The sequence below is a fragment of the Electrophorus electricus genome, chromosome 12 (assembly GCF_013358815.1).
Source record: "Electrophorus electricus isolate fEleEle1 chromosome 12, fEleEle1.pri, whole genome shotgun sequence".
NCBI classification, from domain to species: Eukaryota; Metazoa; Chordata; class Actinopteri; order Gymnotiformes; family Gymnotidae; genus Electrophorus; species Electrophorus electricus.
This window is the reverse complement of record NC_049546.1, coordinates 7,681,685-7,699,859: the sequence shown is the minus strand read 5'-3', so window position 1 is coordinate 7,699,859 and position 18,175 is coordinate 7,681,685. Positions and strand designations below refer to the sequence as shown.

Below are 18,175 nucleotides of genomic sequence, written 5' to 3'. Positions count from 1 at the left end.
TACCCTATATCTAATCATTCATAACTTGGAAATCATAATATGCAGCTGTTGGTATCGTGTCTTGGCCGTTAAACAAATGTCATTGTCCTTGAGAAGTAAAAAAAATGGAAATATCTAAAGAAAGTTTTGAAATAAACTCTTTGATCTATTTATTTAGCATTGCTTATGGAAAGTAATGTCACCTCCCACTGAAAATCATCCTATAGTATTGTTATTTTGCTACACTATGACAGCAACTTAATTTTTGTCTCAAAAGGACAGCAAGCTGTGGCCTCAACTGACCACGCTAGGAAAAACTAATTTGACAGATGTATGGGGTAAAAAGTAACAAAGAATTGTTTTTAAATTATTACAATGTGTTATATGTTGAAAATGTCAAAATGGTCAGATATTATTAAGCTTTCCAATGTTCAAGTTTGACAAATTAACACAAACATCAAGTTAACTTTACTCCACAACCTTTAATCAATAAAATGTTTAACATTTATCAAGTGCATGTCCGAAACAAGAATGTTTAAAAACAGAACATTGTATTTTTGTATTAATTTAGAGTATATCACATGATATTAAATGATGCAGGCATTGTTTGCAGATCCAACATATTAGTGAACACTCCTCCAAAATTCAAAAACTCCTCATTAAGGTTCAGTTAATGCAACATCATGTTGCATGTGCTGGTAATGTCCACTATGACATATAACGTCATCACAGTCACCCACAGGGTTAGTCAAAATGAACATGACATGATTGGCCATCATAGTCACCCACAGGTCAAAGTGCACTGGGTTGCTCAGCAGCATTTTTAGTCTAATTTGACTACAGCTCAAATTCTGCCACCAATATGATGTGATTACCACATCTAACTCAGTGTCTTTCAAGTACAGCCTTTAGCAAACTATTACTGAGAAGCACCGGCGACACATTCCACCGGATAACACGACCCATATAGACAGAGGTATAGAGAGAGGTATACACAAATATACATCATTTTAAAACAATAGTTTCCTAAAACCATCTAGTCATATCAAGTGTGAACAGAAATGTTATTATTATTTTTAAAATGGCCTAATGTCAACTTTATCTTCTCTCATATTTAGCTAAGGACACACTTGTAGGAAAGCAGTGCAAAACCATTTCTATTAAGGTTGTTACCATTCACAGTTAAATGTTTTAAAGGGTTGACATTTAAAATTGAATGTGCACCTAGATAGAGCTACCATCAGTCCACACAGTGGAGAGACAACAGATCAATCAGCTTTTTTCTGTGTGTACATGCTATATTGGTCTTTCATTGGTTGCAGTCTGTTATACTGTCAGGCCAGTATTCGTCCTGCATGTACTCTTCCAGAGAGGAGGCTGGCTCAGGGGCTAAATCAAGGTTGTGGACATGGGCCTGTAGGGACTTTTCCCACTGATCTTCCACCAGCTTGTAGAGGTCCAGCGCAGCGCGTGAGTCCTCTATAGAGCAGTGACCTTGTTGGCCAACCTGATTGGACAAGAAATGTCACAGATGTAAGAAGTGTCTTAAAGAGACAGCTTGACCAGGCACTCTGATGTGGATAACAGTGAATGGAAGCTAGTAGTGAGCCAACTGATATTTTGATCGTGTTCACTGATGGCTATTCGGTTTCATTTATTTTGAGCAACATTTTTACCTGGACCGTTCCTTTAAACAGTTATTCCGTTACAATACATACATGGAAATGAGAAAGATTAACATTTGTGATAATTTCAACAAATGTTAATGATAAACTTTACAACTGAGTCTATTTAGCATTAAATGATATTCAGATTATACCTCAAGGCTATTAAAAGCTGTCACTAATCAGATTCTAATCATCCTGACGTACCTGTATGTTCCTTTTCAGAAGCACACTGGACAGCCTTTTCAGGGACATTTCTTTCTCAGAAGAACCGCACATCTGCCGCAGTAGTTTCATGCAGGAAGTGTCCCTAACCATGTGACGCGGGACAGTGATACCCATGGCCCGGAAGTCATTATGCAAGGCATGGCCAATGATTACTTTCCCTTTAAGGATGTGGAGGATCTGCAACAAACACAAAAAAAATTTGTTTAATTCAACAAGCCAGAGAGGATACCAAATGGAACAACTGACTTAAAAGCCACTGCAATGCTGGACACCCCAACATTAGTAGCCACTTCTGTGTCTGTATTATTAATCATCTTTCTGGCACACTCTTGATATCTGCCTTCATTACATTTACTGCATTTGTCAGATGCTTTTATCCAGAGCGACTTAAATATGTGTCAGCATGACCTTGTATGTGCTCCCTGGGAATTGAAACCATCACCTAGATACAGTGAGCCTAGATGCTATTTCTTACCTCATTCCTTGCTTCCTCAAAGGACAAAGCCCCTTTTAAATGCTTCTTTGTAATACCACTCCACCGTGTCCTGTAGTCTGTGACAGGCAGCCGAGGCAGGATATACTTGTCATAAATTACCGTTCCATAGTAATTGATCAAACTACAGCGGGCCAACTCACTATACTTTCCACCAGGTCCGGTCCCTACCATTTCACAATCCACAGCCACCAGCATTGAAGGGTTAATTCCAACACAAGGCGAACTGCGACCACTAGTAGAAGGGCTAATTTCTGATGAAAAGCCACTGTCCACATCCCATGTATCAGGGAGCGAAGCAACAGCTGCGTCTGAAGCCGTTTTGGCCCGTTTGGGGTTGACGTGTCGTACGCTGTCCGATGAAATGTTGACAGAAGGTCCAACGAAGCTGACAGGCTTGTCAAAATACGAGGATGTGACTCCAACGCCCTCTTCCTTCAGTGTCTCACTAGACTTCCTTTTTTTACATGTTTTTAATTTAAGATCCATTTCACGGGACTCCATGGAGCCATTTTTCTTTGTCTTCTTTTTTTTCGGTTTTCTCCGTTGAGGTGTATCGGCCATTGCTGCGCAAATCGACTCCATGTTAAGGGGTCCCTAAATATTTTTGGACCACCCAACCGTTGTTAAGAGAGCCCTTAAACTTGGCTCCCCTGTGAAAACAAAAGACAGTTATAGAATGACAAGAGGCCTATCCTGCATAACATTTTTATGTACATAGCTAGACTGTTACAGCAGACCGTTGTATGGTCTCTTACTGACACTGAGCTGGAATTAGCTAGTTTAACTAACTAGCTAGCTAGCAGTGTAACTAGCTGGGTAACTAGCGCACAGCAGTTGCGGGGGGAAATATATCAGTAACTTTATAACATTAATATATTCACAGAGCGAAAGACGAGGAGATCATTTTCCCGAAGCATGGTGTCAACGATGGTAAGAAAAACGAACATGTGGGAACAATAATTGCTAACTACTTAACATAGCGATAGCTAACACGGGGCCTAAACACATATAGGCCTATACAATATACAGAACAGAAGACAGGACATGGATTGTAAGCAAAAAAAATAACGTAACATATGTATCATATATAATATATGTTAACAAATTTAACAGATACCGAAAACGGACTGGAAGCGTACCTCTACAGACACGTGCACCCGGTAAGGAGGTATTAGAAGAGCATGCCCAGGCAACTGCTACATCCGATAACACCATTGGTCAAATCTGTTAGGCGTAGCTATGACCGCATCACACTCTGATTGGATGGCATCAGCACTGCCCTCTTTATGCCAATCACAGTTGAATGCGACAAATATGTTTTAAATTAGGATTAGTTGTTCGAATAATTGCAGCCTTTTATCATCACGTATGAAACAGAAACAGGTTATTTTGTCCAAAATTATTGATATTACCAGTATGTTGATTTCTTCAAGATATTATTATATAACTAATGTTCTGCTGGTGATTTTATCAGTTCATTAAAACAGGTATCTATCTATCTATCTATCTATATATATATATATATAATGTATTTAATTATCGCTTTTTACAACAGATGTTGTCACAAAGCAACTTTACAAATGTCCAAAGCAGCAGTGAGCAAGCTAAGGGCGACAGTGGCAAGGAAAAACTACTTAGAGCATGAGGAAGAAACCTGGAGAGAAACCAAGACTTAAAGGAGGGGCCCATCCAGCTCTGGCCGACAGTGGTCACCACAATAATAACAATTTTAAGAGAAAAATAAATTAAAAAAATTAAAACATAAGCAATTAAGGTCTAGTCCAACTTTCTAGAGGTCCTAGTCTTGTCCCGATGGAGACCTATCCCACAAGAGAACGTCCATTGAAGGCAACGGAGAAGTAGTTGGCTAGGATGGAGGTGTGGTGGGCTACAGCAAGGGGACATCAGGGGGTGGTTGGAGTAGCCATGGCAGCTGAGACGATATGCATAGGTTTTATTGATTTTGGATTATTGAGATGTAATAAAGTGTGACAATGAGTGTAATTAAATGTTACTCAGCACAGGGTACAAAAATATGGTTTCTTTATTTTTTTTAAAAAAACCATAATGTTCCAAACTCAATAAGGGTTAACAGCTAGCTATTCAATGTAGCTACGCTTTCTACAGGCCATTCCTTAGAGATGAAGCGGTTGCCTTAAAGTTTTTTGTAATGTATTACTAAGGAGGTCCACCAGATGGCGTAGTTAGCATAGCTAAGTGTTATTTTCTCCACACCGAAAAAAAAGATGCTCTAGAAATGCTGTCTCTTCGGAAATTCCTACTTACTAGTGCAGAGGTCGTAATTACGACATGGTATGCATTCATGTGGTTTTTGGTTGGGGAAAAATGGACGCCATGAGAAAACGCCACAAAAGTAAACAAAGCATATAGCAAGGGCCACCTTTCTATTTATATGTGATGATACTTGTTAACAGACTGAAGGTAGTGAAACAGATGGATGAATGTACATAAACAACACAAAAATGTCTGTGCATAAAATCAATATCTGTGCAGGGGCAACACGTTCCGAGTTCTTCTGATTAGCTTTGTTGCTATTCCTCATCAGCATAAGCGCAAACTGTGCACAAAATTTATACAAGCTTGAACTGTGCAGTTAACATGTAAAACTACAGCCAATAAGCTTGGAATTTACAGTCTACTGTAGGAGTGGCAGCCACGCCGACAGCCATGACGTTTTGTTGCTGACACGCCCTCAACTCGGAAAGTAGGGCCTTATCGAAAAATACAAATTTCCCACTAGTAAATACGAGGTTGTGGTGGTGTTCATGTGCGCTCATCTCGTAAATACGATATTTATGACACGAACTATAGGCAAGATAATACCATCCTTTGAATCACGAAATTTTATCATGAGTGAATCATGAAATATTGCTGCTGCACAAGAAGTAACATGAATGTGGCTGCAGAAGAAATAAATAGGAGAAGAAGGGCTAGTTGCCACTTGAATACTAGGGAAGTAGAAGTAACAAAAAACAAAAAACAAAAACAGTGAAGCAAAAATTGTTTGGAAAATAATTTTGTCTCCAAAATCAAGACATCTATTTGTTAAATGGACTTTTCATGCATGGCCAGTTTTCTGGATGGATGGCTGATATTTTCTAAGCCAACCTCTTGTAGCTCTAAGATGAAATGGAACGTTTATATCCTGTATATTTTTTAAAGGTTCACACTACTTGCAGACTGTAAGTAATATATAATACACACACATCTTTTCAGTGTTCAATAGTCAAAGCAGTACATTTGAAATGTGCAGTTATAAGGAGTTGCATCTTATGTGCTAGACAGTACTGGAACATCAGTGTGTTACAAAGTGGCTTCAGTTTTGTTCACTGTAGGACAGAATTTCCAAGTTTTCATCAAGAAGTCCTTCATTACTACACTACTTTGCATTATCAAATGCTAATCAGGTGTATATGTATAGGTGTATATATATATACATATATATATATATACATATATATATATATATATATATATATATATATATATATATATATATATATATATATATATATATATATATGACTACACTAATCAATGTATAGTGCTGTATATTTCAGATAAAGAGGTGTAACCTCCCAGCAGCCTACATGCACTAAAACCATTGCTCATATTCACCTTTGAGCAGAAGAGGGTGTGTAAAGCACAGTGGCCTAGTTTTATAGTGGTTCTAACACAGGCTTGTGTCGATAAGGGATTTAGGAACTTTATGTCAACCAATAGAAGTGTATAATTCATTAGTTATAAACTGTAATAGGGAATGCAGTCATGATGTAGACTTTGTTAAGCCAATCACACTGTGACATATATTGCAGGTCTTTAACCCATAATGTACCAACCTAGTGTGCATTGCCTACATTTTTAGAACCAGCAAAGAACTATGCTAGATGAATAAACAGGCTATTTTAGTTTATTCCTAGAAATTCTGGATAATTAACTCATTTCACTATTTGGAGATTGAAAGTATTCTTCAAAGATATGCACTTGAAATTCTTGGACAGTATATAAAAGGGGTTTGGGAAGTGGTTGTTTTAAACATTCTGTGTTCTCTTTAGTGAACTTGTTTGATTAATTTCATTGCACAATCTTTTACATATTTTAATCTTGTAAGTAAAATAAATTGATATTAATAATTATGTTCTATAATAATACAAATGTTATATAAAATAATACAAAATAGCACAAACAACAGCAATATCAGTAATTGGATATATCCAATTATGCTTAAAATGTTGGTAAATTTACTTCTGAACAACGATTCTGGTGAAAAAATGAAAATGAAAAAAAAACAAAAAAACTGTTTCCTATTAAACAACTGGGAGCATTCAGCATGGCTTAGAAACAGCAGCAGACACATGTGGGCTGAAGGCCTTCTTTGTCTTTTATACAGATGGAGAAAGAAATCACAATGGGATGTTTATGTCATGTTATTTTCTTGTTTTTCTAAAGTCTTTATTTAGCACTAATTAGGAATGGTGTGTCTATTAGATTATTAGATCGTGGTCTTAGTAACTATATATATATATATATATATATATATATATATATATATATATATATATATATATATATATATATATATATATATATATATATATATATATATAAATCAGACTTTGATATCCGATTTTGCTAGTTGAGAGTGTGAAAGGTGACATTTTTGTCACAGAGGAATTTTTTCTGTACTTTCATTAAGTATTATTTTATGTGATTGCTGTTTTTGTCAGAAAGCTTCAGCTGTTATTCATTCAGACTTGGAAGTCGGCATGGGACCTGGAAGACATGCACACACATGCACACACAGAGAACACACCCAACATACATACCACATGATACCATTTATACTGAGTCACCTTGTTTTAAGATAAGAGTCTCACAAACGTCCACCCCTACAAGGAATGCAGGTGTTCATTCGTACTTAGCAGGTGCTTCAGAAGATAAAATCAGCCTCAACACAACTAAATTAATACGTTTGTATGAAACTCCGCTCTTTACAATTCCATTTGAAAATGTACATTCCTGTTTGCTTGCCTGTGTGGTTTGTTCATGTCATGTCTTCTCTTCATGTTTTCTTTGTAATATTGTTCACATTTAATTTACTTGCCATACCATACTTATCTAGCTTTACTATTGCATTAACAAAGTTATGGGCTATCACTGTGCAGTGCAAACTTGAACTTTGATCAGCAAAACATTCAATGGAATTTCTGTCTTATAGCTATTAGCCACTGAATTATAGCCTCAAGCTCCATTCCATCACGGAGCAGAAGCCTTATATAATGTTATGTTGTACTTTTCACTAGTCTTTTGTTTTATTCCGTTATTATTGTGTTTTACAAATGTAAAGTTTAGTCGGAATTTTTTTCAGTGTAAAAGTTCTATTTAAAGATTCATGAGCGTGTATAAATGTGGGGGAAAAAACCGTGTTTTATTCCCTGTGCATATCAGTAATGTTTAGATGAATAGTTATGAAGAGACAAAAGGATATCAGTTGGGTACGGCCCATTTTTCTTTGTCTATAGCAGAAAGGTAGAATATTTAAAAGACAAAACATGCTCAAAGACAGCCTCTGGTGCGTGTGTAGCTTTTGCGCAGGTGAGCGTATCACTTTCAAGGTGAAGGTTAAACGGTCACACCAACCTTCAGCACGCAAAGCATTAATAACCGCCTAGTTCTCGAATATAAATTGTTTTGTGACGAGAAATATAATCACATTATTACAACTGAATAACTAGGCTAATTGGTGGATTTTGTTTGTTATTTTGTTCCCAAATCCACGGCGTGGCACTGATAAGGGGAGGGCGATCTGACTGCCACGCTGCTCTCGGTGTTAGATCGCAACTTTCTCGCGCATCCTCTGACCCTGCACGTATCCACCCCCGCCGATTTCACCGACTCCATTTTTCCTTTTTTTTCCGGACAGGCACCGACTCCACGAACCGCTCCGTAGCCGACGTATACATTGAACTGCGGAACTATCATGGCAAGCAATTTCGCCAGGATTTTGTCCTCGAAAAGAAATGTGGGCATCTTGTCGCTGGTTGGTGCTGGCTCCCTTAGTGTGGGATTCTTCCTGACCAGAGAGCAATATGTCAGCGCTGGAGCCCAGGTTCGGAGACTGTATCCCGCCAGGTAACCAACTTGCTGTTTTTGGTATTCTTGAGCAATGTCCATTTATAGTCCGACACGTCATCTCCCAGCGTACATACTCACAAATGGAAAGCTAATGTTTGCAGTTAAACTGGTTTATAAAACATGTTTGTTGAGGTGTGGTCACCACGAATTGAAATGCGGGACTGCATCAGAATGTACTTAATACGCTGCTGCATCAATGACCCATGACCCATAAATGCATTTGCAAAGCATCGGATGGACGAACGAAATATATCTGATAATGTTGGATGGTTTAAAATGGATTTATTTGGCGTACCGTAAGGCTGATTCATAGACATGGGTGTATGGAATGATCCAGATCGTGTTTAGTAGCCATGGTGTGAAAATGCAAATGCCACTACGATCCATACTGCACCATAGTCTGAGAGAGAGAGAGAGAGAGAGAGAGAGAGAGAGAGAGAGAGAGAGAGAGAGAGAGAGAGAGAGAGAGAGAGAGAGAGAGAGAGAGAGAGAGAGAGAGAGAGAGAGAGAGAGAGAGAGAGAGAGAGAGAGAGAGAGAGAGAGAGAGAGAGAGAGAGAGAGAGAGAGAGAATTTATATTTCGAAGATAAGCGATTTTTAGTTGTATATGAAAAATGAAAAGGGAGTTTTTAAAACCTAGATCCTTTAGCATATAACACAACGGATAAATTGGTATTGTATCTGTCCATGTGTAGCCTATTACACGTTATGTATATATATATCTCTTACCATACAGGCATTATCTATATGTTTTGTACATATTGGGTGAGTATTATCATAGCCTGCGCACAACTTATTTCCAAGCCATACCTTTGTACGTCCTCTCTAAATCCAGCAGTCTCTGTTCCCCAACAGTGCGGATTATCCAGATTTACGAAAACACAACAATTGCATGGCCAGTCACCTGACACCTGCCTTATACGCCAAGCTATGTGACAAAGCCACTCCAAATGGCTTCACCCTGGATCAAGCCATTCAGACTGGCGTGGATAACCCCGGACACCCCTTCATTAAGACTGTAGGGATGGTGGCAGGAGATGAAGAGTCTTATGAGGTCAGAGGTCATTCTAAACACTAAGCCTGCCACTGCATAATGCTATTTTTAACATAATATGCTTTGTTTGATCCAACCCAAAACTGAAACAATCAAATTACGTTTGTTTAGACATTAATGATCAGAATGTGTCAGATTTGTGGAATATGGAACTTGAGGATTCACTGCTCATCTAAATGCAGCTGCACAAGTGCATTCGATAAAAGAATATGAAGATCTTTATGAACATATAAAAGGAAGCATATTTTTTCTTCTCGAGGCAGGTGTTTGCTGATCTTTTTGACCCTGTGATCAAAGAGAGACACAATGGCTATAACGCACGCATAATGAAACATCCCACTGATCTGGAGTCCAGTAAGGTAGGTGTAAATGTGAAACTACTGTGTTCTCTTTGTATAATAATTCAGCAAAAAGTCATAAGAATTATATAAAATGGAAATCAGTTTCTGTCCCGGATTTTTTTTAATGTACATCATCATTTTCCATTTTGCTAAAACCAAGTTTGCTATTAAACACAAAGGAGCAGTAAAAAAAAAAAGTTTTTTAAAAAGCCAGAAAACCCTACTGTCTTTCCCCTCAGATACGGGGTGGTCAGTTTGACGACAACTATGTGTTATCGTCAAGAGTGCGTACAGGCCGCAGTATCCGAGGCCTGAGTCTGCCACCGGCCTGCACACGGGCGGAACGTAGGGACGTGGAGCGGGTGGTGATCAGTGCCCTGGCTGGCCTGAAGGGCAACCTGGCAGGCAAATACTACAGCCTAACAGAGATGACGGAGAAGGAGCAGCAGCAGCTCATCGATGTGGGTATCTGCCCTGGAGCACCTCACCAACGTCAGGCCCACTGGCATTCTCAGCAGACATCTGAGTTATTACAGGATTATATTCTCTCTCTTCTCAGCATTCCATTTGTACTTTTTAATCTTTAATTATTCAGAGGTTTCAATTATTCATTCATTCATGATATATGTTACAATATATTCACTATAAATCACAGCAATCTCAAGTGTAAAAAAAAATGCATCTTGAAACTGTCGAGCACACCACTGAGCGCTACGCCGTTCCGCTGCACTGCCCCTTACTTAGAATGCCCCATCAGTCTTTTCTGTGACCCATGTGTGCACTCTGGCTGCTGCAATTTCAGCCTGCATCTGACAAATTAATATTCTGGCCTTAAACAACTAGCTGTTTCTTATTTGTTACTTTTCCATGTAAATGACTCTCAGAGTTAATCAAATAAATGACAAAAAGGAATTGCCCATTCTACATCATATACAGCTCTTTGAACAAGAGCATATTTGTATTGCATGTTTCCATGAGGACATGAATTTACTCTTTGCTCCATCCTGCAGGATCATTTCCTGTTTGATAAACCTGTTTCACCCCTCCTGACATGCGCAGGAATGGCGAGGGATTGGCCTGACGCAAGAGGCATCTGGTAAATGAATATCCATAAATATTTAATTGAATATTCCGTATATACAGTATTTGTATCTTGCAGTGTCTTCCAGGCCTGCATGGTTAGTAGGAGCCTGGATGACTGAGGAAAACTGGAGGACTGGGGAGAGGACTACTTTAGTTGCTCTCGGTGCCCACTCTGAATTAGTTTCAGGGCCTTGATATAACACACTGCTGCCACATCCTCGATTCACTTGTCCAAGGATCGATAGCTCCCATCTTGCAACAGCAACCTCTGCTCCATTATAAATGATCTTTCTCTGCCAGAACCTCCAGCACAACCTCTCTTTAGCTCCCCTGGCCTGAGGTTCATTTGATTAATTAAATATCAAATGGATTTGAAGATACAGGAGGTGATTACTGAAGAAAAGTAGAGAAGACTTATCTGAAAGCATAAAACAAAAGAAAAAAACAGTATGGTATTTATCTTTGAGTATGGTATTTATAATGTACAAGTACAAAACAAGATCATGTTTTAAACAGGCATTTGGGCAGCTAGTCCATAGCCTGTACTACAGGTCAGCACAGCACTTTGCAGTGTTGCAGGCACCCATTTTGCATGTCCCTATTAAATTATTAGAGCAGCTTTTCATATTAATTGCAGATATCTTGGAAAAAAACTTTTTAATGAATGTAGTAGGTTGGTTGCTGGTTATAACTGGCTTGGTATTATACAAGTATACCTTTAACAGCTATCTGTCTATTGGTCATAGATTTTAATCGGTGTGCTGTTCACTTTTGCCTTGTTTGTAACCTTGTATCTTCTGAATTTTCCAGGCACAATAACGAGAAGACATTCCTCGTGTGGGTTAATGAGGAGGACCATACTCGGGTGATCTCCATGGAGAAGGGGGGCAACATGAAGAGGGTCTTTGAGCGCTTTTGCCGGGGACTCCAAGAGGTGAGCCCTCTCATCTCCCTGCTGGTTCCCTCGTCTCCCTGCTGGCTCCCTTGTCTCCCTGCTAGCTTCTTCATCTCTCTGCTAGCTCCCTCGTCTCCCTGGTAGCTTCTTCTTCTCTCTGCTGGCTCCCTTGTCTCCCTGCTAGCTCCTTCATTTCCCTGCTGGCCTCTTCATCGCCCTGCTGGCTCCTTGGCAGTGCTAAAGGAACACATTGTTTACCACAGAGAACTCTGAGGCAGCAGCACAGATGTGTTTAATGCTGCTGGAATGAAAAACCTTTTCTGTATATACAGTAGTTATATAAACAAACTGTCTTACATAATTTGGTGTGTTTGCGTGTATGTTAGGATTACACATTTTGAAGAGTATGTTTTTTAAACAGACTTTTTAAGACTTTTTGTAAGCCCTCCTGTTAGAAGCACTAATTTTTACTTTCTGAAGGTTTTAGAATCTATCAGTAATACTTGTCACACATTTTTGGCAAACCAGCTTTGTCAGTAACAAAAAATGCATCTGAGTAATGAACATGTTTGCAGATTTCTGCTACAAAGGATTTGTGCTAAACACATGCCTAGCAATCTACGAATTTATATAGATCTGCATGAAATGTGGCCTTCTCAGACTCATCTGTCCCTCAGAGGTCACATGCTGCTAAACGCCTCTCTGCCCCGTTCAGGTTGAGCATCTGATTCAGGAGAAAGGCTGGGAGTTCATGTGGAACGAGCATCTGGGTTACATCTTGACCTGCCCGTCCAACCTGGGCACAGGGCTGCGAGCTGGTGTCCATATTAAACTGCCCCGCCTCAGCAAGGTATGTTCCTGCCAATGACTACGTACCCATGACAGAAAACAATAAGCTGCACCTGCATGTGCTGGGTGTTTCTCTGCTGTAGGACCCTCGTTTCCCCAAGATCCTTGATAACCTTCGGCTACAGAAAAGAGGCACTGGAGGGGTGGACACAGCTGCTGTGGGGAGCACCTTCGACATCTCCAACCTTGACAGGCTGGGCCAGTCAGAGGTAAACAGGAAAGCATGACCAGTGTTGGGAAGTCTGATGGCAAAATGTTGTTCCATTATGGGCTGTTGAGTTTCATTGCTGTGTTCTTATCATTTTCAGAAGAGTTGACCATTACCTCTCAGTCTGAAAGTGAAATTTGTATTTGTGTGTTCAGGTCCAACTGGTCCAGACAGTCATTGATGGAGTGAACTACCTAATCGAATGTGAGAAGAGGCTGGAGAAAGGCCAAGACATCAAGATCCCTGCCCCCATCAGTCAGTTTAAGTAGACTAAGTCTAACCTCAGGATTTCTCCTCCTGATAGTACTCTAAACTCCATCACATACAGCATGCCTTTGTGTGATGTCTCTTCTCAACTCCACTCTTTTGTCCCAAAGGAGTGAATATGTACTGTACTCCATGATTGTGTTAATGGGACATTAAGGCTTTGTTGCATACCACTGTCACTCAAGTTAAATGTGTTACAATAAGAGTGTAATAACTATGTTGGAGATTGCTTGCTCAGGCAATGACAGGTGGATAGTTCAGGTTTAAAATGGAAAGTTCCTCCCAGGGTGTGACAGTCAGCCCTCAGCTATAAATACTGAAACACACTGGGTGATGTCAAATTAAATCAGGACTTTTACCTTTTGAACCTAAACCCCTTGTTTGAGTCTGTCCACCTGGGCAAGCAACACAGACTCCTGGGAAGGTTTTTTTTTTTGTGTGTGTGGAAGGAAATTCTAAACCCTATAAAGTGCTCACTGAAGGATCTTAATGGTGTGGTCTCAAGTACTCTTTTTTTATTCATAAACACACAGCGTTGCATGTGCTCTGATTGGTGGGTTGGTGATCTTGCGGTAGCAGTGGAATAAGGAAGCCCAGACTCTAAAGGACATTCTGGCACATATTGGTACCATTCACTCTTATTAGCACAGGATAAATGTTCAGTTTGCAGAGAGCTGCTTCCATGTGACCAAAGATAGATTTTATCATCCTCTATTATGTTACAGCTCCCTTGAGCTCTCCATTGCCTACTCTCACACACACACACACACACACACACACATACACACACACAGTTGCACACACTGAATTGCCAAGGTGACATTAGAAAGGTCTGTTTTCAGACTTGCGTTCCTTTTTGGGGGGAGAAGTATTTCACATTCACTGGTTTCAGTTACGGGTGTTTTCACAAGGTATAATGGCAAGAGGCCCCAGGGATCACAGGTCAGAGCAGCCTATTTAGGTGCAGATTGGGAACCATACCATATGAAAATGCTTCTCATTTAAAAAGAGAGTTCCTTAAAGAATTAATACTAATACTCTGAAATTGTTTATGTTAGACTTATCTGATCAAAGGCAGATACCACTGTCCTACAATACAATAGTAAGATCTGCTCTGGAACAAGAGACTACCAAGATCTCATGAGCTATACACTATATTTGCATTTAAGCTACATATTCATTTTCTGTGTTTTTTTTTTTTCCCATTGTTGCCATTTGTTGTTTTTACTATAGCTTGTTCAAATGCAAGAGCCCTTTGAATATCAAGTTCACAAACCCATTCAGCACTAGAATGGACTGAGGTCTGTTACCATGGAAATATCTTACAGGGGACCTCCTGCAAGTGTCAACAGCGTAGCCAAGAAATCCTTTTTATACTTTAGAGTTCCAGTCGAGTGCTTTCATTTTTTTAACCTTTCAAGTATTGTGCCTTTGCAGGGATCCAGTTTGGATAGATTACCAGATGCACAGAAATGTGTCAAAATCACAAGGTCCCTTAAAAGACAAATTAAATCCATCTGCAGCACACTTAGCACAGTTGCTTTCAAAATCTTTTTGATGATAGTCATGTGGTGTCCTGGCTTCCAGGAGCCTTCCTCAATTGTAAATACACACCTGTAACTCACTTGGTCGAGCAGGTAGAACAAAATACTAGCAACAACAAGGCCATGGATTTGATTCCCAGGGAACACCCACAGTGTCATACTGTGAAATATGTTATTTGCTCTGAATAACAGTGTCTACCAAATTATGTAAATATAATATAATGTATTTGTTAAAATCAGATGCCATTTCCTACCAAACGAATGCACTATGTTGCACTGAATTTCATTAGATAACTGGGCATTCCTTTAATGCTGCCTTTAAAATGGATTTAAAGAACGCAGCTGAATTAAATTTTTGCCAACTATGCCCTCTAGTGGCCTAAATAGTAAACCGTAGGTGATTTTAGTTAAACCCAAAGGTTCTTTCACTCTTAACAGTTTCTGCCCTACATGTTGCATACAGGCAGCCAGTTGCACCTCAGTGTCCCTACAGTTCCCAAACCTTAAAATTTACCTGCTAGGATCTACAGCATTCTCCTCCAAGATGAACTGAAACAACTCCTTCAGTGTACCTGAAGAGACCATGGCCAGGTCTCCTGCTTGTCCATTTTTAAATTGACTTTATTAAGAAAATTCAGTTCAATTCAATACAAACACTCCATCACAAAAACCTCTCCTGCTTGTCCTCCTCCCATTCCTGCATAACTTACATGTTCTTCACATATTCCAGGCTAATTCACACCATCTTAAAGACTGCAATTTATTCACTATGGACAAACACCATAGAGCTTGTGTCTTTTTGTTTCTCAAATTGCAAACTGCAGCAATTGATGAACCCCTCTGTTATTACTTTGCAAGAGCTAATTCAATAGCTGGTTAATACAATGCAATTACAAATACACTGCTTGTCGTAAATCATATCTTCACTAATCCTTTCCACATAAACCAGACAGTAGGGGACACAGTGAATCATTGATAGTTTGTGTAAATGCAAACTGAAGCATAGACAGGGACAAATTAACAGCATAATGATTATAAGAAAACATTTCATCTAGTCTAGTGTTGGCAGAAAGGAAAAGCGCTATTTATACAAACATAATTATCTGAATTTCTACACAATGATGCGCCCATCCACCTACCCACCCATAGTACACAAATGTACTATATTTATCATACAATAATCTGACAACTGCATTATCATATTCACAGGGCACTGTTATTTATGGATATAAAATTACAAACAATTTGCAAAAATTTACAAAAATACATTTATTGTATTGTACATTTAGGTATTGCACATGTGATCATTATCTGCTTGTGAACATGTATTGCACATTGGTTTTGTATTGCACTTTGACTAATTTATCACACACAAAAAACCTGCAAAATTGGACTGTGTGCATCTTTTGAACAGAATAATGCATCCCACAGTAAAAATATACACAAACACAATTAGAAGTAGAATGACTATGGCCAATTCCTGTGGAAATAAAACATTTGTACATATGTTTCTACTGATAACAGCATTACATAATAAGCAAAAATAAACTGCATTTGTATAGTACCCCAAACCTTAAAGTTCTAGCTTTTGGGTCAACATTGCCAAAAATCTCTGAAGGAATAAAACAGTGGTCAATATTTATCAGGTGTATTAAAGTTTTGACAGGTAAAATGAACTTACCCGCAGGGATCCCTAGCACTAGTGTTCGAAATGTGCAGGAGAAGAATAATATTTTTAAACAAACTAGAGGTAGCACAATAAAGGATAATGACTGGCAATAGAATGTGCATACTCTTGAGGGTCCAGTGTGCAAACATGTTCAAAGAGTATATTTGCAAATGCAGTTCCTCCCCTACAATGCAATTGCCTATAGTGATGTTTGTGTTTCTCTACAGAAATGTCAAACGCAACCACCTGACATTAATTTTTTAGCCCTAATGTTCCTTTTGCAGGTAGAAGATCTGGAATTACATTCTCCTTGTTCTTGTGACACATATTCATGGGTCAATATCACAGTTGTGCCACATATCAAATGGTTGGTTCTTTGGCTGTGGTTCTATATCAGAGATCTACTGAGTTGCTTCTAAATCCAGGGAGTCAGGTAGGCTACAGCAGAGTACAGAGTAAAACTGCAAAAATAAACTGAGCTTCCTGCGAGTGAAAACATGCCTATATTCTCTATCTAAGCTATGCTTGCGAGGCATTTAGAACAATTACTAAAAGACAACTAGCAATGTGAATAAGCCGGCTCTGTGAGAGCTGAGCTTTGTTTTAGCTTTGTGTCCATTAATATAAGACAGGATAATTACATTGAATAATTTAAATGATATGCACGCGCACATCTCAGTCATAGATCATTGCTAAATTTGACTGAATTATAAAAGCCAGAAATGATAATAAATGTAGAGGCGTTCAGGAGACAAGAGATTGCTCTTGTTGCTGAAGTGAGTCAAGTGAACTCTCTGGTCCACTAAAAAAAGCCAGAACTCCAATCACTTGTTTAAAAAGGGGACATAGCCTAAATACAAAAGCAGCACATAAAGAATTTAGAAATCTAAAAACAGCATAAAATGATCATTTATACTAAAGCCTACAAAAATCACAATAGGTTTTACTATAGCTCTGGAATGGAGAGAAGGGAAAAAAAAGCAACAAGACAGAGGCAAAGAGCTCACAACACAACAGTGGAGCAGAGTTCCTCTGCCAAGCCCATTAATTCTGTATTGCGAGATACTTCAAAGGACTTTATCCCACTTATACTGAAGCAGTTACCTCACTATGGTACATTTCACTGTCATTTATCTTTAATTAGATAATTAGACAACATATATTTTAACTACCTAACGTTTGACCTCATGACTATGGAGCGCAAATAGAGATGCTGCCCCCTATAGGTCTTTTAAGTCTCGCAAATATTTATTACTGTCAGTGACTTGGAGTGTATGCACAAGGTTATAAGAAATATCTCAATGAAGTTGTTATTCAGAATTTGCCGTGCCGTTATGGGATGGGACAAATCTTTTTTCAATTGTTTAAAATTATTAACAAATTAGAATGTAATATAATGAGCGTATGCCCTATTTAATTGAGCATTCATTAATTCATTCATTACAGATTTGTAGATACATATAGATTTTATAGATTTGTCTTAGCTATAATAAGAAATAAATAAATGGGATAATTAAAACAATTAAGCATGGCTCATAGGGTAGTACTCTTGGCTGTCGTTGGATTGGTACACAATAGAATCAGATTCGTCTTGATTGGCCAAGTGTACAGACACACAAAGAATTTGATTCCAGCAATGCAGGCAACATACAGACAATACACAATATGTAAACAATATACAAGTTATGTACAAGACAAACAATATACATAAAGTAACGGTGTGTGTGGTAACGCTAACATCAA

General features: G+C 38.7%; 2 protein-coding genes across 3 annotated transcripts; one reads left to right on the top strand and one right to left on the bottom strand.

The window, feature by feature from the left end:
- Positions 1-441: 441 nt before the first annotated feature.
- Positions 442-3,564, bottom strand: isg20 (interferon stimulated exonuclease gene). Its single transcript, XM_027022724.2, has 4 exons — positions 3,507-3,564; positions 2,347-3,017; positions 1,851-2,048; positions 442-1,486 (listed from the first exon to the last, which is right to left on the bottom strand). The coding sequence occupies exons 2-4, from the start codon at positions 2,947-2,949 to the stop codon at positions 1,289-1,291; spliced, it is 999 nt and encodes a 332-aa protein (XP_026878525.1). The 5' UTR covers positions 2,950-3,017; positions 3,507-3,564; the 3' UTR covers positions 442-1,288.
- A 3,712-nt stretch (positions 3,565-7,276) lies between these two features.
- On the top strand, positions 7,277-13,709 carry ckmt1 (creatine kinase, mitochondrial 1). 2 transcript variants are annotated; one of them, XM_027022723.2, is made up of 10 exons: positions 7,277-7,362; positions 8,312-8,520; positions 9,378-9,576; positions 9,840-9,935; positions 10,157-10,378; positions 10,928-11,013; positions 11,811-11,934; positions 12,611-12,745; positions 12,828-12,953; positions 13,108-13,709. In XM_027022723.2, the coding sequence occupies exons 2-10, from the start codon at positions 8,369-8,371 to the stop codon at positions 13,219-13,221; spliced, it is 1,254 nt and encodes a 417-aa protein (XP_026878524.2). In that variant the 5' UTR covers positions 7,277-7,362; positions 8,312-8,368; the 3' UTR covers positions 13,222-13,709. The 2 variants fall into 2 exon arrangements, with proteins under 2 accessions (XP_026878524.2, XP_026878523.2); XM_027022722.2 differs by lacking the exon at positions 7,277-7,362 and having other exon boundaries at positions 8,234-8,520.
- Positions 13,710-18,175: the final 4,466 nt, after the last annotated feature.

Excerpts from the sequence above, each read along its gene's own strand:
- ckmt1 (XM_027022723.2), top strand. The coding sequence starts at position 8,369 with ATGGCAAGCAATTTCGCCAGGATTTTGTCCTCGAAAAGAAATGTGGGC. Across the intron at positions 8,521-9,377 it reads CGGAGACTGTATCCCGCCAG|TGCGGATTATCCAGATTTAC; the intron begins GTAACCAACTTG and ends GTTCCCCAACAG. Across the intron at positions 11,014-11,810 it reads CCTGACGCAAGAGGCATCTG|GCACAATAACGAGAAGACAT; the intron begins GTAAATGAATAT and ends TGAATTTTCCAG.
- isg20 (XM_027022724.2), bottom strand. The coding sequence starts at position 2,949 with ATGGAGTCGATTTGCGCAGCAATGGCCGATACACCTCAACGGAGAAAA. Across the intron at positions 2,049-2,346 it reads TTGAGGAAGCAAGGAATGAG|ATCCTCCACATCCTTAAAGG; the intron begins GTAAGAAATAGC and ends TGTTTGTTGCAG. Across the intron at positions 1,487-1,850 it reads TTCTGAAAAGGAACATACAG|GTTGGCCAACAAGGTCACTG; the intron begins GTACGTCAGGAT and ends TTGTCCAATCAG.